The sequence below is a fragment of the Rhododendron vialii genome, chromosome 7a (genome assembly GCF_030253575.1).
Source record: "Rhododendron vialii isolate Sample 1 chromosome 7a, ASM3025357v1".
Classification (NCBI taxonomy): domain Eukaryota; kingdom Viridiplantae; phylum Streptophyta; class Magnoliopsida; order Ericales; family Ericaceae; genus Rhododendron; species Rhododendron vialii.
Genome location: NC_080563.1, coordinates 38,816,371 through 38,842,584, shown reverse-complemented (window position 1 = coordinate 38,842,584; position 26,214 = coordinate 38,816,371). Strand labels below are relative to the sequence as shown.

Here is a 26,214-nt window from a genome sequence, read left to right as displayed (position 1 = left end):
TAGGGCCAATATGAAGTACATGTGGGGCAAAAACCAGCAAAAAGACTCACCACCGACTTCCCCCTCATGCACCACCCACTAGCGAACAACTCTTTCGATAGCTTCCCATCATCTTATGAAGGTGCCAAATACACACTCTTTCTCTCTCCACTTGTTATTCATAAAGCCTCTCCTTAAAACCGGTTCCCAACAAACATGAGACCCTAGCTAGGGCCAATATGAAGTACATGGGGGCAAAAACCAGCAAAAAGACTCACCACCGACTTCCCCCTCATGCGCCACCCACTAGCGAACGACCTCTTTCGATAGCTTCCCACCGTCTTATGACGGTGGCAAACACTCTCTCTCTCTCTCTCTAAACCAGCAAAAAACTCACCACCGACTTCCCCCTCATGCGCCACCCACTAGCGAACAACCTCTTTCGATAGCTCCCCACTGTCTTATGACGGTGCTAAACACTCTCTCCCTCCTGGTCTGTCAACCGATTGCGGACCCATCACTCTTCCTTCTATATATGGCAACTCTTTGCTTCCTCCAATTAAACAATCCTAACACAAACAAATCATGATCAACTATAAACAGAAAAGAAAAACAGGATTGAACCCAGATAATACGTACAGAGGCCTGGACAGTGGACAACCGCCTGTTATCAAAGCAAAAGATACAAATATTAAGTGTAGTTGTAGCAACTAACAATACAAAGGCTTAACGGAGATATTGGCTTTTAGACATGAACATGGATACTCAGGACAAAAAGATCCTTCACTAAACCTATTATAATCCCTTCGGATCGATACAACCTCTATACATAACGTATCCGCCGATGATACCCATCAAAATATTGACCTCCTTCACATATCAAAATATATATACGATAGTACTGTCTTATATCCGCCGATATAGCCAGATACATACCGTATCAGCATCTATGCTTATCGATATTCGATATCGATTGCTATTCAAAACACCAGAACATCATCGGAAGACTCTTGAAAAAAATCCACTCTTGTAGTCTCTCACTCTTCGCCGTTTTCGGGTTCCGGGTATTTGTTCAAGTCTGGCTTATTCAAGACCCGGCTGGAACTGGGTTCCGACGACGCGGATACACGGTGGAGGGCAGTTTCGATAGCATCAACCCTAGCACCGACTTCGGTTGCCCTCTTCCGTATTGAGGCGGCCGACACGTCACGAACCTCCGCTTCTCCGTCCACGTACTCGGGGAAGTTCAGCCTGGCCGCGGGCCCCCGGAGGTAGAACACGGCGGTGTCGTAGGCCCGGGCGGCGGCCACGGGGGAGGAGTAAGACCCGAGCCAAATCCTGGACCGCTTGTTGGGCTCTCGAACCTCGGCCACCCATTTACCCCACTTCCTCATCCTTATCCCCCTGTATGGCTTTTCCTCTTGGCCCAGCTTCTGTTGCTTCCTTTTCTCTGTTTTTCTTGTGCTCGAACGAAACTCTGTTTCCATTAGAGATCGAACTGCTCTTGTGATTTCTGAAAAAGTGATGTTTTTGTTGTAAAACCAACGCACGGAAAGGAGAATATTCTTCTCAACCTGGTTTCTGGGAAACGCTTTTGCCTCAACCCCCGCTGTTCTATTTATATGCCCGCATGGGTAAATGGGGAAAAAAAAAATCAGTGCCGGCTGGGGACCACAAGGTGTCCATTCGGCGTATTTGAGTCATCTATTGCATTTTTTAACGGCTCAAATTTTGAAAGAAAAAAGAGAGAAAGAGAGAGTGTTGGGATGAGAGGAAAGAGAGAGTTTCCATCCAAGCCATCCAAAAATGTATTAAACGGCTCAGATGTGTTGAACGAGTACCACGTGGGATATACCCGCCTGGAATCAAAAATTTCTCATAAATATGTGATGACATCAATGAGCACATTAAACTGATTAAAGTAACGGGGTTAAAAACCTGGCGGCCAAAGAATTTACGCGTTTGTATCTATCTATTCTAATACCTCCGTTCCACAATAACAGTCCCATTTTTTTTCCTATCTCTTTTCAAATTAAAAAGTTAACTACTTCCGTGCATAATTTTTCAAATTTTTTCGCACCATATTAAATATCTCAATTAGTACTTTAATTTGGTGCAAAAAAAATTCAAAAAATTATATACAGAAGTAGTTAATTTTTTTATTTGATAAATGGCACAACTTTTCATGGTGGACTCTCAACATGAAATTAAGGGAGTAATATATAAAGGGGAAGCACCAGTTTGGTTTCTCCCTGTCATGTACTCCCTCTGTCTCAAATTCTTTGTCCGGTCCTCAAAACGAAGTATTAAAAATAATACAATTTTTTCAAGAAAAAATTTAAACTTTTTCACAAATTAAAAATACTCATTGATAATCTAGTAAGTTTCAACAAGTTACAAAGGATGGAGTTTTCAGCTAAACGTGTTGATCAAACCTATAGCTTAATTAACCATTCATACTGTAGCGTTGAGTGTCCTCTAGTGGTTCCGTTTGGCTCAAACCCCCCAATATTGAGTCACACAACCTCTGGCTTTGAGAGAGTATTTTATTTTCCCATAAATACCCTCCTAAGGGGGAAAAAAAAAAAGTAATACAATTGTGTGGATATATTGGACATTTTAACACAAAAAAAAAAAACCACCTAAAAACAATTATATCACCCCGCTACGTGTACAATTTTCTGTGCTCTCCTCCCCAATTGCTACCAAAAGTTTTCCTCCACTACGTCTCCTCTCCAACTCCACCAAATACCTTTCTCTTTTTTTGGAACAGGAATACCTTTCTCTTTCTCTGTTCTTCAACCTTTTCCCCCCGAAATTTACCTTATACTCCACTTTCATACCTGCAAAATCCGTGAACTTCTCTTTTACTCAGGTATACAAAACAGTCCATTTTTGGTACTTTCTTTTACTTTATTCACGTCAATTGGTCTAATTTAATTCTATTGGGTGTAGGTGATTCCACTACTAATTCACCTCCCACTGCCATCAAAACCGTCTAATTTAGCATACAAACCACATGTTGCAAAGGTACTTTAGTTTTCTACAGTACTTTATATAGGATCTCATTGTTTCTTATATTCAGTTTACTACATTACGAACACTGCCCACGGAATTTCACGTTTCTTGGTTAGTCTACAATTCTTTAATTCTACTATTCCGTGTTTGTTTTCCTACAAATTAATGTCTACTTTCTCTTTTTATTTCCTTCTTAATTTTTTCCCTTCTTTTATGGGTAATTGAAGTACAGAAGTTGGGATGAAAAAAAAAACCCTTGAAATTTCTTCAAAGTGCCCTCATTATCGAATCGAACAATAAAAAAATACATGAAATTCCTTCTGCCTGCTTTAATTTCAAACTAAAGGCCAGGACAGACGCGATGCGGGTGCAAATTGGATTTTGTTTATGAAAATTTGATCAAGCATCAAACGGGAAGCTATTGTGCAAATTTTCACAAAATCAGACTTGCGCACGCATCGCGTGTGTCCTGACCTCTAGTACTTTTAAAGCCTAAGGTTATGAAACTTCTCTGTTTTATAAACTCTTTTAGCCTTTTGGGTCAGTTCATACCGAATTTTGCTCTATTAATTTGGATCCCCTGAAATTCACGGTGGGATTGGTCTCTCTAGATTAGTATTGGTCTCTGAAGATTAGTCAAATTACGCGTAAGTGGGCCCGAGTACCTAAATTATCAAAAATAAAAATAACACAGTCATGGTTGTTCTGCCTAATAAGCCAAATAACTTATTTTTTTGTCGTTATTCAATTTTTTTTCGCATTAGGATTTTTTCGTCAACTTTTTGTGGATTATTGCATCTTCATGACAAGAGAAATCTAAAAATTAAAAAATTACTATCAATACCTAATTTTTTTGAATAAAGACAAAAATAAGCTAATTTTTTCATCTTTATTCAAAAAAATTGGGTTACGATCATAATTTTGTACTTTTTAAATTCCTCTCATCACAAAGAAGCAATAATTCACAAAAAATTTACAAAAAACTAATAAATATGAAATAAAATTAAATAAAAACAAAAAATAAGCCGTTTGACTTATTAGGCTGACAGTTACACCTGGTGAGTTGTTGGGCCTACTGTAGAGACTCTATTTGAGTCAGATTATTTTGTATGTTATTATTATTATTTATTTGATTTTATATTGTTTATTTGAATGACTCATCGGAAAGGAAAAAAAATAAGAGAATACTGATACTACAGCTTACTTGGAGGTCTTTTTAAATTCTACGGTTTGAATCATCAAAATGAGATTCAATACTAAATCCTCACAAGTTTCAATTATTTCTCCAATAATTTAGGGTACGGGTTAACCTACGCGTACACTGATTATTGGCGGTCATATTGATTTTCATTGAAAGAGAAAAGCCAAATTAAATTGCATGACATAATTTATGGGTCCCATCTCTCTCTCCTCTTTGAACCATCGAGCTTGTATTATCTTTCTATAATACGAGTATTTGGAAAAAATTCTACCCAAATAATTTTTTTCTGAAAATGGATTATAATTTACTACTAAACTTACATCTAATGAAATTATGCACTTCCAAGGGTTGTAAAAAATAACCTCGTGATTACGTACGTAGAATATCGATCAGAACAGAAGCGATAAATGGACAAAATCTATATAGCAAGCGTAATCCACCAAGAGGTACCGACAGGAATTGTATGCACTAGTATTTGTCCGTGCCTACGGTACTGCTCACCCTTTGATGGCATTTTTGTAATATATTTGAAAGAGTGTGGTTACATTATTAAGAGTATAAGAACACACATCAACCATTGAATCAAATGAATCTCAATCCTTGGATCAATTTGTATTTGTCTGTGGTTTACACCCTTATATTTTATTAGATAGAAGATGTATGTTCCGATGGCTTGGAGAGAGAGAGAGAGATTGTAACATACAACGGATACAAATGAGAATACATTTGAATTTGAATATCTAACAATTATTATCTCAGCACTGAATAATTGTCTCAACAATCATTATCTCAACACAGACAGAGAGAGAGAGAGAGAGAGAGGAATAACTAGAACCAACCAGATAATTTTCCCTCATAAACCTTCTAGAGAGAAAGAGAGAGAGAGAGAGAGGAATAACTAGAACTAGAACCAACCAGATAATTTTCCCTCATAAACCTTCTATAGAGAGAGAGAGAGAGAGAGAGAGAGAGAGAGAGAGAGAGAGAGGAATAACTAGAACCAACCAGCTAATTTTCCCTCGTAAACCTTCTCACATTATAACGCACGCTAACTAATTTCACAACTAACTCCTAAAGAGCATCCACATCTCTCTCTACTTCTCCTTTAAAGCTATAATAAAGAGCAAAATTACATATTTCTCCCCTGCATCAGCCTCAATTGCTTGCTCGTTACTTTCAACAAGTTGAAGAAGTGCTACAGTGCCTCGTTTGATAGAGCGAGGCACTATTCATCACACTACACAATGTTTTACTATTTAAAATGATTACGAAAGCCTAGTTAAATTAATTATGAGACCTTATAGACCATAAATTTGATTATGAGAGCCCTAAAGACAAAAATTAAATATGACCTTTTAGGATAAATTGATCAAAAAAATAATATCTTTGCTCTGGTTCAAACGGATTGAAAATTAGAGCACTTAATTTTGAGTCTGTTTATATATTAAAAAAATTAAAAAATTAAGTGCTTCAATTTTTAATTCGTTTAAATCAATGCGAAAATCTTATTTTTTTAATCATGTTATTCTAAAGTGTCATAATTAATTTTTGGCTCTAGGGCTGAGAGCCCTAAGAGAGTCATAAAACCAAATAAATAGCAGATACTAAAATATGAGAGCCCTAGAGACAAATTTTAATTATGACCTTTTATAAAAATATGATTAAAGATATAAAATTTTAGCATTGAATCAACAAATTAAAAATTAGAGCACTTAATTTTTTTAATAAACCGCTCTAGAGTATTACATTTGAGAAAAAATTAAAAAAATAACATTTCAAAATTATTTTGTAAGAAGAAGGAAATAATATATTAATAGCCTATAAGTTGGAATAGAGAGACTGATGCAATATATATTTTTAAAATGAGTAGCTAAAATAATAAAGTAGCTTTTTGAAGTGTTATTTGGTCCAAAATATAAAGAGCCTAATGCGGATTCTCTAAGCAATGCTCTAAGCAATTCACTTAATTAAACTCCTCCAATCATTTCCGAATAACATGGCCACCACAACTTCAATCATTCCACATCCCTTAGAGCATCCGCACCAGGCTCTTTATATTTTGGACCAATTTACATCTTAAAAAGTCACTTTATTACTTTAGCTATCCAGTTTTAAAATATCTGCTGCATCAGACTCTCCATATAAAAACTATCCCATTAAAATATTATTTTTTATTCTAAAAAGAAAAGACTAAAAAAAAAAGTGAAAACCATTTTTTTTTTCCTGGTCAAACGGGAAGGAAAGTGGACAAATCCATTTTCACCAACCAAACCAGCAAACAATTCTCCCCCCCCCCTCTCTCTCTCTCTCTAACCCAAAAAATTCTGCAAACAAAACCCAGCCCTGGTTCTTCTCATCGAAGGCAGGTGTTCAAAGCCAGAATCAAAGGCGTTCTTCTCATCAAAGTAATCAGACCAATCAAGCCCAGAAGGATCAAATACCCCTCGATCGTTGGGCTCCAACTCCCCCAATACCAGATCTAAGAAGAAGGTCAAACTGAACCGCCGTGGATTACTTCGAACCTCTCTCTCTCTCTCTGAGTCGAAACTGTTGAGAGTTTGCATATATTACAGTATTTTATTGGCAAACGGGTGAACAGTTCCTCGTGTATTTCAACGAGGAACTGTAGCTCTTCTACTTCTTCGGTGACTTCCACGAGCCTGATAACGCAGGGTTTTGGGGGATTTTCTTGGAGATAGCTCGTTACTTTAATTTAGAAGAGAGAGTACAGAGAGAGGATGCGGATGCCCTTAAAAGGCCTTGTCCTCGAGGCCAATTTTAAGCCAGAATTACCAATTGGTGAAAAACACTAAGCTGCAATATCAAATGTATCTTGTCAAAAAAGAAAAATATCAAATGTTGCTTACCAATGATGCAAAACACTGAGCTGCAACATCAAATGAAGCTGAGCTTATGTTCACTGCGATTTATTAAGCTTTCAAAGTTTTATTGTCCACTTCAATGGTTTTCGAATCCAGTTAAGAGCTGCATCATCACCAATCCAGGCATCTAAATGGGTTAATCTCATGCTCCATGGCAGTTCTTATAGCTTGCCGATTAAGTGCATAGACCCAACAAACTGCATGCAGATGGAACACAGTACTAGAGAAGCAGTTTCACAATGTGTGCGTGAATATCCAATGCAGTTTCCATTGATTTTGCCCTCATCCCATTTGCTACAGGACGACAATATCCAACACCAGGCGTAAAGTCTGTCCGGTGCTTAGAATCAATTCCATCAGGATCCCACCTCGCGTAGAGACAAACACCCGTAATCACATCTTTGACTTTGTCGCCTGACAATTTTTTTGCTCTTCTACCCTTTAATGTGCCTTCATTCAATCCTTCACGGCTGCCACAAGACGCAATCTGTCAAACATCGGGGCAATGGCTTCTAAGGCTTGTGCAAGGAAGTAAAAAGAATTACTGGAACAAAGTGGAGTTTTTCTATTTCAAGAATAATTTCTGAAAACATTGAAGTTTCATTCATCTTACCTAGGAATTTCTTTGTTGGGGTAGCAACCTGGGAGGTTGCATCGAAGGCAATATGCAGAAAATTTCCCCAGGATCCCACAGTTTGTCCACTAGAAACCAGAAAATGGAAAAGAAGACGTCTTGTTTGCTTACAAAGGCAATCAAACCTGAAGGTCTTGCAGACAAGCACCATACCAACTGTTAGACTTGTCTTACGTCGCTCATTTAAATCATCTAAGTTTGGTTAATATATTCTAGAGGCTATTCGACCTATTGCCAATTCGTTTTAGGTTGAAACCCTCCAAAAAATCTAACACCAACTCTGAAGATCCAGTTCCAGATGAATGAAGTTTTCCAAAACAAACTAAACCACAGAGCACTCCCTGTTTCCCCGCCGAATTGTTGGGCTCTACCTTTGTGGCCTTCTCAAACCCCTACTGTTTTTCGCCTCTAGTTTGTTCATTCTCAAACCCAGGTTCTTGAAGACGCATTTTCTTAACTGACAATTCAAGGTAATCAGGACTACTTATCAAAAAACAAAAAACAAAAAAAAAAAAAAAAGTTTTGCCTTGATTGAACTCTCCATTGTTTTCAATGAGCTTTGACTATAAGCATTCATTTGGTGGCGCATCATTCGACTATAAGCATTCATTTGACTATAAGCATTCATTCGCCTAGGGCCACTTCACCAACATCCGCCACTGAGGGGGCCAAGTTATGTTTAAGAAAACCTCCTCTTCCATTGGTCTCAGATACGAGGAATTTTTGGGTGCAAATAGCGTATTGCTGACGTGGTACTCATGCAGCGCATCCAGGCGGTTCAAAAATGCAACCGATGGTCCGGATACAAAGGTTCAGAACGGATTTAAAAAAAAGAAATGAAAATGAAAATGAAAAGGCTGTTTTGATCCGAACCGTCTATTACTCGGCTTGGAGGGCTTGGATGAGTTGCGCAGATACCACATCTGCAATACCCGATTTGCAACCAAAAAAATTTCTCAACCCATGTCTCCACTCTCAGTTGCAGAGAATCTTTCATCCATTACATAAGAGATGCCAATGACGGACCCAAGAATCTACATTAGTGAGGGCACATATTGTTTACAGGATAAAAAAGACTTTCATAAAGGAAACGATAGTGAATTTTATCCATCAGTTTCTATTTAGGATGTTATTCTTTCTTTAAAGTGAACGTACAAAACAAATTCCGTGTTTAATGCTTTACAACAAATTGATAAGGGAAGACATATTTCATTCACTTCATAATAGCCAAAATGAGAGTGCCGTGGCAACCAACAATGCTATATACACACCTACCAACCACGTCCTCTCACAGAGTACACATACGAGAGGGGTGTGGTTGGTGGGTGTGTTCCTAGACTTATTGGGTGGCAAAGCTTGTGTAAAGTTTACTAAATAATCTAAAAAGAAGCTTAAAATACCTACATACAAAAAAAAATAATCTATATTGAGTATGTAATCTTTCTTTTTTTTTACCAAGTGTAGCACGTCTGTATAGGAATAGAGTATCAGGAGTCTCATAATCATATCTTGAGAGTGAGTGAATTGAATAACCAAAGGCAACATCTTCAAAGATCAGACCAATCGGTTTTAAAGGAGATCAATCAGCTCATCAATTGGTACCTGCTGACTTGGGACTAGGTAGATCAACCGACCGATCGACCAAGCAATCAATCGGTTTTTGAGAACTACATTAAGACACATTTTCTTCACTTCTAGGCTAACTATAGTAGCACTTAAAAATAAGAACCATAACGGGACAAAGTCTAAGCATCTTGTTCTGTCTTTAAGTTTTTTTTTTTTGTTGGTAAGTTTGTTCTGTCTAATGCTACATTTGGATGAGTTTTTCAGAAATTTTTTATGAGAATATTGATTAGAAGTAGGGGTAATGAGTGGAGAGAGAAAAATGAGAACAATGATTGGAGATAGAGGTAATGAGTGGAGAATAATGATTGGAAATACAGAGTATTTTTTGAAAAAAACTTTTCAAAAGGTGAAATGAACAAGGCATTAAGCATTCATAATAATATAACCATTTCGTTTATCTAATGCGCCATTGAATAATTGGGTCCCAATCTTCCAACTAAAAATGGGGATACAATTGAGGATTTATACATCCATCGTTTATCTCAGTTTAATATCACCCTCTGTGCCACACTTGGTCACAAATGAGTCAAGTTACTCTCATCCACCCTCAAAACGAAATGACCCAAGTGAGTTTCAGCCACCCTTGAAACATCAAAAAAAAAAGAAAAAAGAACGAACTCTACACACAATTACATCAACTCTGATCACATGGAATGTGTGATGAGGGTCACACATATGGTTTGTGTATTGGTAGCAAAATTTGTTGAAATAGGCATATTGACCAGGGACACCACCATACATGACAATGTGCTACGTTGCATCCAATATTTACTCGGCTTAGGACGTCTCAACAACCGGGCCATGACATTCACCCTCCTCCACAACAACTACCTCTTTAATTTCCTGAATCATCTTCAACACTTGCCACATCGTCGGCCTCTGCTCAGGTGATGCCACGCTACAAGCTATAGCCACCTCCGCAAGCATTCCCAACCGCTTGTGATCTTCGTATCCTCCGTTACCATCGCCACCAACAACTTCCCTAGTTGACCTAACCCAACTGTTCATATCATTAGGCCTCACACTCGGGTGCTCAAACGGAGGCTTTCCCGTTAGAAGCTCAATCATAAGAACCCCAAAGGAGTAGACATCGGACTTGGGGGTTGCTTGGTGAGTAGAATTTTGAGTCTCCGGGGCTCTGTGATTGTTGGTGTTGGGATCAGAGGTGGAGGTGGGGGTGGGGAGGGCGGCAAGGCAGTAGTCAGTTAGACAAGCCTCGAAGTCGGAGCCCAGGAGGACGTTAGAGGATTTGAGATTGCCGTGGACAAGCCGCCACGCTTGGTGGATGTAGGAGAGGCCTTGGGCTACGTCCTCTGCTATTTTCAAGCATGATGTCCAGTGAAGTGGCTTTGCTCTAGTTGATTTTGAACCTGCCCATATTGGCAACATTAGGTGAACACCCATATTTCACACCAGGCAACAAAAATAAAGACCAGATCCATTCGAAAGAAAACAAAAAACCAAAAAAAGCAAAGCCATCGAACTTAAAAATCAGTAACATTGTTCGATTCCAGAGGATTCAAGGAGATGACTGAATTCCTTTTACTATATGTCCACCTCATATTATATATCACTAATGCTTGAAATACCATATTTTGATATCGTTGATTTGTATCAACATCGTAAATTATTAATAGAGTTTCGAAAACAGGAGTCACATCTACCGATGTATTAGTTCTACAGATTGTATCCAAGATGGCATTCATATGTAAAAGTATGATCATCGTAGCATTGCTCATTCAATACACACAACTCATGCCTTTTGTTTACGTGGAGCCCAGAGCAAATGGTGCCCATGCAATGCAATGCGTGAGAATTCATATTTATCAAATAATAGCGGTTCATGCTCAAATTATGGTATCTAAACCGTCGTTGCAAGTGGCAAACTAAATTGGAAAACAACTAAACTTTGGAATGCTTAGGTCACTAACTGGATTTGTTGGGAAGTGATTAAATTTGAATTTGTACCGTAAGAGAGGATTGAGTAGATTTTAGTGTCGTGGTTACCTAAACTGGTTCAAAGTTCAAACTATATTCTAACTAATTTTTTAGCCTTTTTTGACATTTGTATGAGAGTGACTTCGTTCCCTGCTCTACAGTGGTTCTTGACTTTAGCAAGATATAATCCTCTTCACTAACTAGTACAGTAAATGTGAATCTAAACTACCAAGAGTGATGTGAAAGATGTCCGTGATTTATGGATCATTACTGAGTTAACCCACAAATAATTTGCATGCCTCACAAATAAACGAGTCACAACTTTAGTCACATAATTTGCTGGGCGAGAGCAGGTGAGAGCAGTTGTGACTCTTTTATTTGTGGGGAATGCAAATTATTTGTCGGTTAAATCAAGTGACTCTGGGTGTCCACAGGTATTGCTATGTTTAATCACATAATATGCATGCTTGAGCACGAACAGAGCAATTGCGCGAGCGTGAAAGTGACTATAGAAAACATCATATACTGGATTATGAGAACAAGATAGTACTATAATTTATAAGAGCAATAATTGAGAATGGAAGCGAAAATTCGTACTACATGACTCACCGTGGATGAGGGAGAAGAGGCTGCCATTGGGCTGGTAATCGTATACGAGAAGCCTTTCCTCTTTAGCCTGAAAGTAAGCCCTGAGTGGGACCAGATTCGGGTGGCGTAATCCGCCAACTGATTCCATGTGCCGCTCGAACACCTCTTTGGTTACTCCAGCCAGTTTAACGGCATCGAGGCGCTTCACGCTGACAATCAGACGGTTATCAAGCACTGCCTTGTAAGTGGTCCCCATCGTCCCCTTCCCCAGCATCTCCGCCGAACCCCTCATCAGCTGGTCCATCGTGTAAACCTGCGCCTCACCCGCACAGAATACCAGACTCCCGCTCTTCACAACTTGCATCCCTTCTTGCACTCTCTTTACCTTTAACCAGCAATCGACCAATTATTGAACACAATTTTATCCAAAAAGCAATAAACAAAGACAAAATATTAAAAACACTACACTCAAGAGTCAAGACAAGAACAAATTGGAAAAGAAAAATTATTTTTACTAAGCTTTTAACATACTTAGCCCAATTTTACTTTATTGGAAAAGAAGGAAATTGATTTTTATACCACGTCAATTGATGCAAACACTCATTTTTTTTGTCTTTTTGTGGGGGAATTTACAGAACAGTTTCCCAAAATTTGTAAAAAAATGTATACATGCAGGGGCAGTTTTGAAAATTCACTCCCTAAAAGATGAAAAAAGAAGTTTATGCAGGAGAGTGTAGAAATCAATTTCCGAAAGAAATCATAAAAAACATGAGATTGGCCCTGGTATGGGGCCCCTGCACAACCCCAATTATTTGCACTATATGCGAAAACTTACGTTCAGGGATTCTTGGAGTCAATTTAACATTAAGTCTTGTATATGGGTACCCCAGTAGTTTAAAATATACTTTTAAAAACATGAGATTGGGCCCGGCAAATCACTTAAAGGCCTCGTTTTGCTAAGATTTTTATTTTTTATTTTATAAGACAGATCATTCACTCATAATATATCACTTTTAATTCAAAAAATTAAATACTTATCTGAAAAATAAATAAATAGTTATTTTAATTAGAGGAATGCACTTAAATTAAAATTCTTGAAATTCCCATGGGAAAAATTCCCTAACATACACCAAGTTATCAACATTTTTTTAGTCGCACGCGTAAGATTAAATGGCGTTTATGCATGTACTCAAAATTTCGTGTCTTCGTCAAGACTAAGCAATTGACAAAATATAGTACTTAATACTCCTATACAACATACTTTTCGTTCTAACATATATGTTCGGGCCCTGCTAAATGCAACTTTTGCGTTCGTCACTGATAACAGAGAGAATTTTTTTTTAAAAAAACCTCCATTATTTTTTTACATCTAAAAAATGCTTCGCTTGCGTTTATAGTTCAAAAAAATACTACTATTATGTTTTGAAGAGGAAAAATCTTTTTTATTCTAAAAATTCAGAAACTATGCGCTTTAAAATTGAAAGTGCAATGCCGTTCAAAAATAAAATAAAATTGGAAGTGCAAATTAAATCAACTACTGTACTACCTTCTCCTCCAACTCGTGATCTTCCTCCATTCTCCTCACGGCCGCGACAGCCGCGGGATCGGCGGCCTCCGTCGGCAAAAAGACATCTTTGCCCTTCTTCCCTCTCTGTTTCCTCACCCCAAATGCAAAGCACAGGATTACAGCCACAATAACAAAAACCCCAGACGAAAACCCGACAACAACGCCCGTTCTCCTCCAGTGCTTCTTCTGACTCGGCCGGGTCAACTCAACCCCTTGCAACTGCTCGTTCTGCCCAATCCCCGCAGCAGCAGCCGGCGGAGGCGGCGCCGCCTTATCCGGCGCACCGAAAAACGGCATCCCTGAACTGCATTCTCTGTCCACAATCTTCCCACAGAGTCCAGGGTTCCACGAAAACGACGACGTTGTGAACCGGAGCAGAGTCGGGGTCACCGGCACGGCCCCAGTTAAACCATTCTTCGAGACGTTGAAGATCTTGAGACTAGATTGGTTCAGCGGAGGAACGGAGCCGTTGAGCCGGTTCGAATCGAGCCGCAAGTAGTACAACCGGTCGAGGTTCGTTACGGAATCTGGTATGGGACCGGTGAGGTTGTTGTACGACAAGTCTAGGGTTAGGAGACGGTGGAGGGTCGAGATCGAATTAGGAATATTTCCAGTGTACGAGTTGTGGTCCAAGAAGAGGGATTTTAGGTTGGAGAGAGGGGAGAGATCGGGCAGGGGACCGGTGAGCGAGTTGAGGCGGAGGCTCAGGACTCGGAGCTGGTCGAGACGAGTCAATGTGTTTGGGGCGAACACGCCGGTTAGACTCAGAGATTCGAGGACGACTCGGACGGCCCTGCCGTTGGCGCACTGGATTCCCGGCCATTGGCAGAAGGTGAGGGTGGTGTTGGGGTTGAAGGGGAGGGTGTTGTTTAAGTCGGCTTTGGATTTGAATGATAGGAGAGCTGAGGCGTCGTGTGGGAGGAGGGGGTTCGACGGAGTGGTGGTAGTGGCGGCGGTGGCGGAGGTGCAGAGAGAGAGGAAGAGAAGAGCGCTGTGGAGGAATTCGGTTGTGGTCATTGCAGCGAAAGTGAAGTGGAAGAAAAAGGAGTTGTCAAATGTGATAGGAAAGAAGGTAGATAGGAGAAGTCTTTTTTCTTTTCTTTTTTTCTAGTGATAATATCAAAATTGGTTTTGTTAGTTCTAAAATTGTTTTGCATAAAAGTTTTGTATATTATATATGATACAAATTTTTTGTGCATTAAAGTTTTGGCACCAACAAAAACAGTTTTGACATTTTTTTTTCACCCGAACTGGTTAAAAGAGTGGCATAGTCAGAAATTTGGCTCGGTAGGAGCACCATTAAACATGGTCTTAGAACCGAACTCAAAGCATAAAATTTGAAAGAAAATACAAGTAGATAACGAGTTTTTATGAAAAACAAATGCGTTAAAAAAATTATTTTGAAAATTTGACAAAAATACTAGGGATATAGTAGTAAATGTCATAATAGAGAAAATGAGTAGAATTTTTGAATACAAAAATTGTTATGGCCTTTATAATTTGGCAGTTCATTCATGATGAAACTAGAAGATTCACAAGAAATAAATTTCTTGTTGTTTGACCTCAAGAAAAGAATCCTGATCAATTATGTAAGGAGCAAGCCTTTAACCCCTCGTACGCAGGCTGGGGCCGAGCTCCAGTAGACGTCAAGCAAGGTGGTCTGATAACGAGTTACACATTGTTCGTTGTTTGCAAAGTTCAATGTTATATATAATAAATCATGACCATATATTGTACAATGCTTTTAAAGCTGTTGAATCGTCAAAACTTATTGGAATTTTGTAACAATGCTGCAATGGGTGATGTAGGACAAATATTGAACTAGGCAAGAGCATGTCATTACAAAACCCACCAAACACTCGGACCTACTTCTTGTGGTTGCATTTTGGTATTTTGGTTTTGAACCAATTTTTTTGGTGCTCCTGTACCATGTGTATTGTGTTTGTTTTGGCAACCGGACTAAAATTGACCCGTCGACGTGATTCTAGGGTTTGGGTTTTTGATTGGAAGGGTGTTTGGGTACTGGACAATTGGGTACAGGAGTGAATGAGAGGGAGGAGTACGTGACAAAAGCATGTATGGAGTGGCAGAGGCTACTGTCAGGGGGAATGACAGAGGCACTGACAGAAATCACGTGAAAGCCAGGTGGAAAGAAAGAGCCCGTAGGGCTGCCCGGCGGACAGTTTTAGGCGACAACCGAACCGCCGCTCGCTACGGTTTGTTGTTTTCTTTGAGGGCCCGCTTAGATGCGGCTAAAAATTGGAGGTAAAAAATATGAAGGGAGATAAGATGATAAAGGGTATTAATTCTGATAGGTTAGCTCACGTCGATTTGATATTTATGGAGGAAAAATAAAATATTAATCCGTATGTGGTTTGGATGGGTATTAAAAGGGGGATAAAATTTTGTTTGGATGATTTATAAAATGGGAAGATAAGAAGGTATGGATGATAGAAAAAGCTATAAAATGAATATTTTGCCAATGTGCAGTTTTAAATTTAATTATGTATTAAAATAAGTATATAAATTTCAAAATCAATACATTTAATCAATTTTGGACAATTGAAAGTATAAAAAATAAATTAATTAAAAAATGTCTATTCTAAAAAATTTATATTAAAAAACGTTTTTTAACTATACTCCAATTTTTACATATAAATGGTGTAAAAAAAATATGTGTTTCAATTTTCAATCAATTTGAACCGGTGTGAAGATTTTATTTTTCTGATTATTTTTATCTTAAATGGTCATAATGGATTTTTGGCTCTAAGACCTTTCAATGAGCACCATAAGAGAGCCTTGAAACTAAATAATGAGTCTTCGGGTGTTCGTTGAAAGGCCGTAGAGCCAAAAATTCATTAATCTAAGATAAAATGATCAGAAAAATAAGATCTTCGCACCGGTTCAAAAGGATTGAAAGTTGGAACACTTATTTTTTTACACCATTTATATATTAAAAAGTATAGTTAAAAAATTAAGTGTCCGATTTTCAATCCGTATGAACCGATGCGAAGATCTTATTTTTCTTATCATTTTATCTTAAATGATCATAATGGATTTTGGCTCTAACGCCTTTCAATAAGCACCCTAAGAGAGTCCTGAAATTAAATAAGGAGTTTTCGGGTTGGGAAAAGAAGATAAACAGGGGTGATTTCGTCCAAATTTCACCCCTCTACAACCGGATAAAATTTGGGTAACCCTAGGGCCGCCCAAAAGTTTAACGGCTGAAACCCATGATAGCATCAAAATGAAGAACGGAGGAAAAGAAAAGAAGGGAACGAATGGTGCATCCAAGCAGCGGCAACAGCTTCGGCCCCACCCATTTACCCCCTCCTATTATTTCACTCCTCTTTTGACTCCAGCCAAGCAGGGCCTGAATCGCAACCGAATGGGATAGTTTGAGTGGTTAGAGCGGTTCATATATTAGCAAAATTCATACTCCTTCTGTCCCAATTTACCCCCCGTATTATTTCACTCCTCTTTTGACTCCAGCCAAGCAGAGCCTGAATCGCAACCGAATTGGACAGTTTGAGTGGTTAGAGCGGTTCATATATTAGCAAAATTCATACTCCTTCTGTCCCAATTTATTTAATGCAACCGAACCGCCACTCGCAACGGTAATTTAATGTAAATGTACAATTTCTGCTTCCATAGAATTAGAAAAAGACTACACTACACCCTCTTATTTAAGAAAGTCTGTAGCATTTTTCTTTCTGTTGGTTCACGGTCCCCCCAGTAGCCCAAAATTACGGGTCCGTAGGGGCTCGTCCCCTCCATCACTTTTGCTCCGTGTTTTTTCTTCATCTTTTTGTTCATCTTTACACATGTTTGCATGGGTTACAGGTTTAGATGGTTGGGCGGTTGATTTGACGAATTGTTATTGAGGTCTACTACTTTATCCGGGAAAGAAAGTCAATTGATTAGTGGAGTTTTTTTGGGTGCTGCCCGAGCAGCGCATCCGGACCATCAAAAAGTGTCTTGAACGGTTCAGATTAAAATCATTTCTCTCCTTTCACCCCATCACTCTCTCTCTTCAAATCCGAGCCGTTCAAAACCGAAATAGATAGCCTGGATGCACTGCTCAAGCACCACGTGGTATCCGCTCGGCACCCAAAAATTTCGCTTTTTGCTAGTACAATTTGCAGTCTCAGATTTTTTTTTTGATTCAAGTGTTTAAACCAACTTGCACACATATCGATTGATTCTTAAGAACCAATTTAAATGAAAATTTGTTGTCTAATATGTACATTTTGGAATTTTGTATCTATCTTTCGTATTTTATTAGCACTCTCTACATCAATAAATGCTTATGTTTATTCAGTTTTTTAAAATTTTCTTTCACGTTTCCATAAAATTTCTTTCTTTCTTTTTTCTGGGTGGAATAAAAGTTGTTTAATTAGCTTTCACAGCCACAAATGACCGTGCACACATGCTGTTTGTGGTTTTTTAGTTTACGCTATTCACGGAAGTATTTGTCATGGAAAACTTCAAGCCGAACTTCAATTAATTATGCATCGAAAGTGCCTTTTGGGGAGAAGTAATTTACGTGCAGGGAGATTATTTACGAGGCAAAGTTTGAAGGGTTTTCCATTGGAAGGGGGAAGAACATTAATGCTTGACGTGTTTTTTTTTTCGAATTAGAAAGTGTCGCGTTTCATACACGTACTTAGTAGTAGTAAATAATACTTATCATGGTCTTTCCCGTCGTGACCAATTCATGGTCATATTTGACAATAGGTATTAGACGTATTTGGGGTGCCTCCAATCCGGGCCGTCCATGCTTAACAATGGACGGCTTGGATTGCCTAAGGGACAACACGAACAGCGAGTTCGTATTAGACATTTGTTGCATAAACAAACCAAACAACTGCCTATAAAATCAAAAAAACAAAATCATACAACTTTTTGTTTCTAACAATTAGCTATAATCGGAGGTTTTGTTTTTCTCTTAACTAATAATCGGAGTTCTTGGCGTCAGTTTACATAGTTCCTCGATGTAGCTAAAGGAGCAAATCCAGTGACCAATACACCATTCGAAGCTGAGGTAGCTAGCATGAACGGAGGAGGAGGGAGCTGTCAGCTGAGATCGAGGACGAAGCCGGCACAAGCAGCTTAGATAATCCTTTTTTTTTAAGGCTATATAAAACTGTAGAAAAAACATGAGAATAGTTTGAACGTACCTAAACCTTTCACGTACATGAATAATTTGTTGTATCCAAAGAAGGTCATTAGAGCATCCGCAATGTAATAATTAAAAGTGAATAATCAAAACTTGCCACGTCAGCTTTTGATTATTCATTTAGAGGGTTGCTAAAGTTAGCAATGTGAATTCCCACATTGTTATTTTTAATTATTCAAATGTCCAAATTTGATTATTGGTTAGCAGGTCGCTAACTTTGATTATTACAATGTGAGTACTTTTTTAAACAGACATTGCTAATTTTAGCAATCTTTTGATTTTGATTATTACATTGTGGATGCTCTTAGAATTAATGCTAGGGCCAAGATAGATATATTGATGATAGAGACCAAACTTGCATTCTGAGATGCATTTGGGCCTCACGTACACTGCTGTCTTCCTCCCCTTGTCTTTATTTGTTGGGCTCAAATTACTGTCTTTCACTTCACCCAACCGACAAAGCAGAAGACCAATAGGGTTTTTTTTGTTGGTACATCAAGGAGAATAGGATTGAAATTGAATTTAAATAAGGAAATTAATTTTCGCACTTCTCAAATTGATAACCACACTTCGCATGGGAGCCAAAATCATTACCCTTTCAGTTTGACAGTATGCCGATTTAAAGCCGTCAAGAGACCCGCACAAAATTGCACACACATTCCCATATTACTAGAGGTATCAAACGGCCGTGTCGGCTGGCCCGTTTAGCTCCGTGTCAACTGTGTTTTGTGTCGTGCTGTGTCGGCCCGTTTACTAAACCGTGTAGTATCGTGCCGACTTGTTTACTTAATTGTGTCGTGCTGTGCCCATGTCGGCACATCTCCAATCAAGTTTTGTTAGAAAGAAGAAAAAAAAACTCCAAAAAGTGTAAAAAAGATTATCAAGACAAGACGTGTAAAATGTTATGTAACAAATAAAATAAGAAATTAATATTTTTTTATATTAAAATTAGTATTTGGTGTGCCATGTCTGTGTCACGCCGTGTCGTATATGTCTAAGACCGTGTCATGCCGTGCCCGTCTAAAACCATGCCCGTGCCACATTTAGACGTGTCATGCTTGTCTAAACCGTGCCCGTGCCCGTGCCACATTTAGACGTGTCGTGCTTGTCTAAAATCACGCCCGTGTGGCCGTGCCACATTTAAACCTGCCGAGCCTATCTAAAACCGTGCCCGTGCCGTGCCACATTTTAACCTACCATGCCGTGCCAACCCGACCCGACCCGTTTGACACCTCAACATATTAGATGAGGTTCCACAAATACAAATGCATGTACACTCACACGGACACGGGTGTAATGTGTGTTCGAGTAATCTGTAATCAAACAAGCAAAATGTAATGCGAAATGAAAAATCATACTCGGCTATAGCTGCCACAAATTCACCTACTAGTCTTTAATTTTCTCCCCGACATATAAGTGAGAATCTGCACTTTTGGATTGGGGTTGATTTTTTGGCACTGCATCTCCAAAATTACTTTTTCCTGTGTCGGAGTCTAAAACTTCATTACACGGAAAGTCTATGCCCACCATTTACTTTTTACCGTTTCTTCTATTGCTCTCATTTTTATTGTTCAAAGAACTTTTTTTAAATTCAGATCATTAATTACCGAAACGGATAGTAAAATGCTGAGCGATAAAACAGAGCGGTGGATGTAGCACCGCTGATTCATTCAGTCTACTTTAGTCTCTTTAACCCACAGTATCCCCAATGATCAATTAGGAGGGCGGCTACTTTTATAAATGGGGCCATGTAAATTTTGGTCTTGTCCCCCTCTCATCTTCTGTTTTCCCATGATTTACTGCAACATTACTTTTGTATCATTTTCTTTTTCATAAAGCAGCGTGTCTCGGCCCTCGGGTCAAATGCATTTCGGGTTAATTCCTGCATCTAGTTCCTTCCATAACCGTTTTCCACACTTACGCGTGTGCCGTGTGATGAGGTGGCCGTAAAAATTACCGCCAAAGAGAATCGAATCTGAAATGTTAGGAGGGAGCCCCTTGGAGTTGAACGGATGAGATTGATTGTATTATTTTCCCCTGCTAGAAATTGAGAGCGATTTGCCGCGAAAGATCAGCCTAAAAACTTTTAGAAACCAAAACTATTAAGGATGATAGTGTATTTATACCTCTAGCTCTTCGGGACAAACTTTTTATCGGTTTTTCCTTTTGCATGTGGCCCGACAATTTCCAATGTCAAAGGCCATGACCCCAATTGCCCTGAAACACCCGATCCAGCCGAACCCTTCCAAATCGATACCGGTCTCTGATCTCTCAATATATACGGACGGATTCGGTATGTAGTTTTATCCACCTCGAAGTGATTGATTCAGTGATACGTATGAGAAAACCGATCGAGCCTGAACTGATTACACCTGAATATACAGTGGAGTTCATGAAGAACTAACAATCGACAGCTCTAGCATACCTGTAATGGAACCCAGAACCTGGCCGAAAGATATCATGGAATGGAATTGGAACCCAGTGGCGAAATTGAAAGCAAAAGCTGGTAAAAAGCATTACTAGCATAAATAAAACGTCATCTTCGTTCCTTTATTAATGATGCCAAAGACATGTCCCAGTACTGTGCCCACCACCATATATATATAATGGGGCTTTAAACTTATGTTTGGTTGCCCTTTCCCTAGTGTCGGAATTCAATTATTATTGGATGATACTAGCTAGTTTGTGTACATGTTTGTAGTGGATGATGAGTGCACCTCTGGCTTCTCTGCACTTTCCCGGCTTTGTAACTTAATTTCAATTGTGAAACTATTACGGGTCTGATTAATATTAATCAGACCCGTGAGATCAGACACGTAATAATCATCTTGCACAGAGTCACTTCAATTCATCGAGAGAAACGTGAATCATGCATTTTTCTGCCTTGATAAATTATATATGCATATGCGCGTATGCATCTATACATGCAGATAGGTGGCTGGGCAATAGGAGAACTTGAGCTACTCTTTTGTATAAACGGGTATTTTAGTATAGTTTAAGTGCACCTCAATAATTCCAGAACACTAAAGCTTAAAACTGGAGTTACAACCAGACAAACCCTAACGGAGAGGGAATTTTGATGTTGATTAACCTCAATCAGTACCGGGACCCTACGAATTTTTTGTCGTCGGTTGACATAGAACTTGCAAATTTGAAATATTGCTGTCATGCTCACACTCAACCAGCCGAAGAGAACTTGAGCTATTTGAGATTCCAAAAAGAGGGAAAAGTTATTTGACTTTTATAAGCACTTTATTCCAATGGAATGCTTTTAAATTCTATATCAAAGATGTCACAGCAGTTTTTATTGAAAACACTCGTGAGATATAGCACAATTGTAGTAGTAACCTTATCATCAATTTTCTCTCTCTAGTGATACCGATTGATAAGTACTTCTTGTTTCCCATCTTTTCCTTTCTCATAACAGAACACAATGAGCAGTTACATGTCCATTGAAATTCTACTCCCTTATTTCTTCATCCTTCTTTCTTTGTTTTTCTCACTACCGTCACCGGCCTCGCCGAAATCACTGCTACCGCTACCGCTACCGCTACCGCCACTAATTTTCGCAGACCAACGTCTGGCTGCGGTCTACCCAATAATTCAAAATTTCAAGAAAATTATAGCCTCGGACCCCCTAAACATCACAAAAACATGGGTGGGTGCGGACGTATGCAAATACAGGGGATTCTTCTGCGACCACCCTCCCGATAACGAGACCGCGATCGCCCTCGCCTCGGTCGACTTCAATGGGTTCCGACTCATCGCTCCAACGCTCGACGGGTTCCTCGATAGTCTCCCTGATATCGCTCTCTTCCATGCCAACTCCAACTTCTTTTCTGGCTCCATCCCGCCGAAAATCGCCAACCTCCCATACCTCTACGAGCTCGACATAAGCAACAACTTGTTCACCGGATCATTTCCCGATTCAATTCTAGGCATGAAAACCCTGTCTTTCTTGGACATACGGTACAATCTGTTCTCGGGAGCAGTCCCGCCTCAGTTATTCACCGATGAAACCCTAGACGCGTTGTTCCTCAACAACAACAATTTCATGCAAAGACTCCCAGATTATTTGGGAAACAACCGGCTACTCTATCTCACCTTAGCCAACAACAAGTTCTTCGGTCCGATCCCTCGTTCCATCGCGAAAACCCTGTCCTCTCTAACAGAGGTTCTGTTTCTGAACAACATGTTGAGCGGATGCCTTCCGTATGAACTCGGGTTACTCAAAAAGGCCGTGGTTCTGGATGCCGGAAACAATCGTTTAACGGGACAGATACCCTTTTCGTTGGGATGCTTGGAAAATGTGGAGGTGCTGAATTTCGCGGGTAACCTTTTCTATGGCATGGTACCGGAAGTTGTGTGCGCGCTGGGAAATTTGGCGAATTTATCGCTTTCCGACAACTATTTCACGCTTCTAGGGCCGATTTGTCAGAGTTTGATCATGAAAGGAGTGATTGATGTGGGGAACAACTGCATTCCCAACGCTCCGTTTCAAAGACCGGTCGAGGAATGCGCGGATTTCTTTGCGCAACCGAGGTACTGTCCGTATATCGCGACGTATAGTTACATTCCTTGTTTGCTTCCCGATTCTAGTTTTCCGCCGTTCGTTCAACCTGCGCCTCAGCCTTCTTGAATTTTGTTTCTGATTTGGGTGTTTGTAAGTTTCGGTTTTTGTTGATCAATATGTTCACTTATATGTGTTTGTAATGAAAGATTAAGATTTTCACTTGCCAGTAGGTTCGAGACTTTGGAGTTTGGATAGTAAACTTCGTGTCAAAAGGATGACCTAAATGGCAATATTGCGCCCGGGAACAATTTGATGATGGTGTGAAAACATAGTACTCCAAAGTAAAAAGAGCGACAAGCTTCAATACACACCTCTTGTCTGGAATGTATGCTACGACTTTATTGGCTCGTGACGCAAGTTTTTGTAGTTTGAGATATGATTTCTATCGGAAAATCGTTTTCTGGTCCAATACATGAATATGCATGGTTCAAGAAATACATTTTTTTGGCTCGTGCGTATAATTAGAGTTTATAGTCTAACATAAAAACCCAAATGAATTTCTTTGATTCAACCTACGGATTTTGAGTTCGAAAAAGTTGGCGCAGAAGTGAAAATCCGCTCTAGAATATGAACTTTTGTGGCCCAATATATTCTTGTTGTTGGTTATAAATTTTTTGGAATCCAAGATACAAATTTATGGTACTGGATAGTGAGATTTGGGTGAGATAGAAAATTTAAAGGAAAGTGTTTTGTATCCTTGATTCCTATCCGATGAGGCAGATTTTTGTCGGATTTTTGGATACTGGATTGTGTTCCGGGGCTCGATCAGTTATTTTGAGATGACAGTACCCTATCCCATTGCCCGCCTTGAAATGTACTTACATTATAAAATTTTACCTTGATATTTTTCCGTTATACTAAAAAAAAATGGTGTTTTTTACCGTTCTAATCTTCACCGTTATACTTAAAAGAAGTTTATTGTTTTATCCTTGTATTTTTTTTAATGTTATACTAAAAAACCACCTTCTATATATTTCCTCCCGATCCAAGTATGGGGCGTGTTCGGGTGGCACTTTTAATTTTAAGGTCGAGGTCGAAGTACAGCAAAATTTATCTTACCCCATTCCATTGTCATCCCTAATCGTAATTTGTCAGATATACAAGTTGACGTACAACGTATGGTTCTGACAGTCTCCACGATCCACAATATAAGTTGATCTACAACTTGTCATTAAAAATGTGTTATTTATCAATTTAAGAAATTTGGCCAAATAAACATGAGAAATTTAAAATAAATAAATGATTTGTTCATCAAAAGGTAGCATATACGAATCTTACGAAGGTAAAACAATTCAAACCTTGAGGCTACTAGAGTTTTTCCCGACCGTTAACTTTAGAGCCCGAAAATCAGTCGAGATGCGCGTAAACCAGCACAGACATCCGGTTATTAAAAGACGTGTTACTTATTAAAAGCAGGTCTTGTCACCAGTCACAGTGCTAATGGGGAGCAGCTAGGAAGAAAGTTGAAGGCCTTCTTTAACCTTGGAATAGACCAAGAGAAAATGACACTGCGGATCAATGTAGTCCACCGGTACTATTCTTCTCTCATCTGCCAAATAAAGAATCCCCGTTCACCTAAGATTTTCCACTCGCAAAAAAGGCTAGTTATTTTTTTTTTTTTTTTTTTTCAGACCTTTTAGCAACATTCTAGGTAGAAATCATGGGCAACTTGTCCTCGCCTTATTGGACCTGGAACATTCAAATAATTAATCATCATGAATATCACAAAATGGGAAATAGAAATGATGAGTAAATTCCAATGCAATCTCAATAGGTATACATTACAGCGGCTTGTTTGACCCGATTAAGAAAATGCGTGCTTCCACTAACACATCGATTTTGGGTCGATATATATATATTTTTTTCCGAATAGTTTCGCCGACAGATTGCTGACGTAAAGATTTTTCTCGGAAAAAGTTTTTGCCAACGTTTCTAGATTTTGTTGACATTTTCTTTTGCAACGACCATGATGTGTTTTGCTGTAGTGTCTAATGTACTATATGTATGATATCATTCTGTTTGATCAACATTTGATTATTTTTCAAAGCCTAACTTTTTTTTGAGATTGTTTTCTGTTAACAAAATGTTTTGGTTCTTATTTCGCTAAGGAAAAATAAATTTCAAATAAGTATTTATTTTTTGAATAAAAGGTGATGTATTATGAAAAAATAACATATCTTCTAAAATAAAAAAATTAACGCAACGGGGCCTAGGTGACACAAGACGGGAGTCATCCCATCTCTCGCGCCGTTGGGGTTTTTTAATTAAAATCAGGAGACAGTTTTCCACAGATTAACGCACTAGGTCATGGATTACAAAAGTTGTCGCGACCAATAATATTGGGTGTAAAGGTAATACTTTGGCCATCTTTTTAATAACCCTATGTACAGGCAGGTTGTGCACACTGTGCAACACGACTAATTTCGGAGCTTTGAAATTAACGACCGGACAAATTTCCATTAGCCTCCTAAGATTTGAAATATTTGACCCCCGTAAAATTCGAACATGCGATCTCATAGAGAACAAGCATATTATTTTCTCATACCCACTCAACCAAATCTCTAGGGGTTAATAAATTCTTGGCTTTCGTGAAGCAGATTTGAGAAACTCCAAATGAGACAAATGGAGAACACTGGGTTGAGTAATCTCAACCCACTTTAGACTTCGTAATATTAGTGGGCGCACTAATAGCCCCATTATAAGGTGATGATTTGAAAATGAGGGATGCTACGGCCACCGACCAAAGGGGAGACCGATCGGCTGCCGACGGCGCTCCGGGATCACTCCGACCACCGGATGGTTAATCCGAGTCATCTAAAAATTCTATAAAAAAATGAGTGGGCCCACACAAGAATCAACGGATCAACCCATTTTTTTGTATCGAATCAACCGTCCGGGTGGCTAGAGTGGTCCCGGTAGCCGGTCGGTGTCCTTAGTTTTCTCTACCATGTGGTAGAAAATACAAGGTTTTTTTTTTCAATCGATAGAAGAGATCATTTTTACATGAGATATGAAGTACAGAGTACAAA

The 26,214-nt window shown here is 39.0% G+C and overlaps 3 protein-coding genes across 3 annotated transcripts; 1 reads left to right on the top strand and 2 right to left on the bottom strand.

The window, feature by feature from the left end:
* Positions 1-611: 611 nt before the first annotated feature.
* Positions 612-1,601, bottom strand: LOC131333069 (ethylene-responsive transcription factor ERF010-like). The gene has a single exon (XM_058367394.1). It carries the CDS (start codon positions 1,464-1,466, stop codon positions 1,017-1,019), a length of 450 nt encoding a protein of 149 aa, XP_058223377.1. The 5' UTR covers positions 1,467-1,601; the 3' UTR covers positions 612-1,016.
* An 8,109-nt stretch (positions 1,602-9,710) lies between these two features.
* On the bottom strand, positions 9,711-14,520 carry LOC131333449 (probable inactive receptor kinase At5g67200). Its single transcript, XM_058367978.1, has 3 exons — positions 13,413-14,520; positions 11,888-12,251; positions 9,711-10,710 (listed from the first exon to the last, which is right to left on the bottom strand). Exons 1-3 carry the CDS (start codon positions 14,448-14,450, stop codon positions 10,118-10,120), a joined length of 1,995 nt encoding a protein of 664 aa, XP_058223961.1. The 5' UTR covers positions 14,451-14,520; the 3' UTR covers positions 9,711-10,117.
* Positions 14,521-21,842: 7,322 nt separating this feature from the next.
* LOC131333950 (uncharacterized protein At4g06744-like) lies at positions 21,843-23,351 on the top strand. Its single transcript, XM_058368795.1, has one exon. It carries the CDS (start codon positions 22,046-22,048, stop codon positions 23,249-23,251), a length of 1,206 nt encoding a protein of 401 aa, XP_058224778.1. The 5' UTR covers positions 21,843-22,045; the 3' UTR covers positions 23,252-23,351.
* Positions 23,352-26,214: the final 2,863 nt, after the last annotated feature.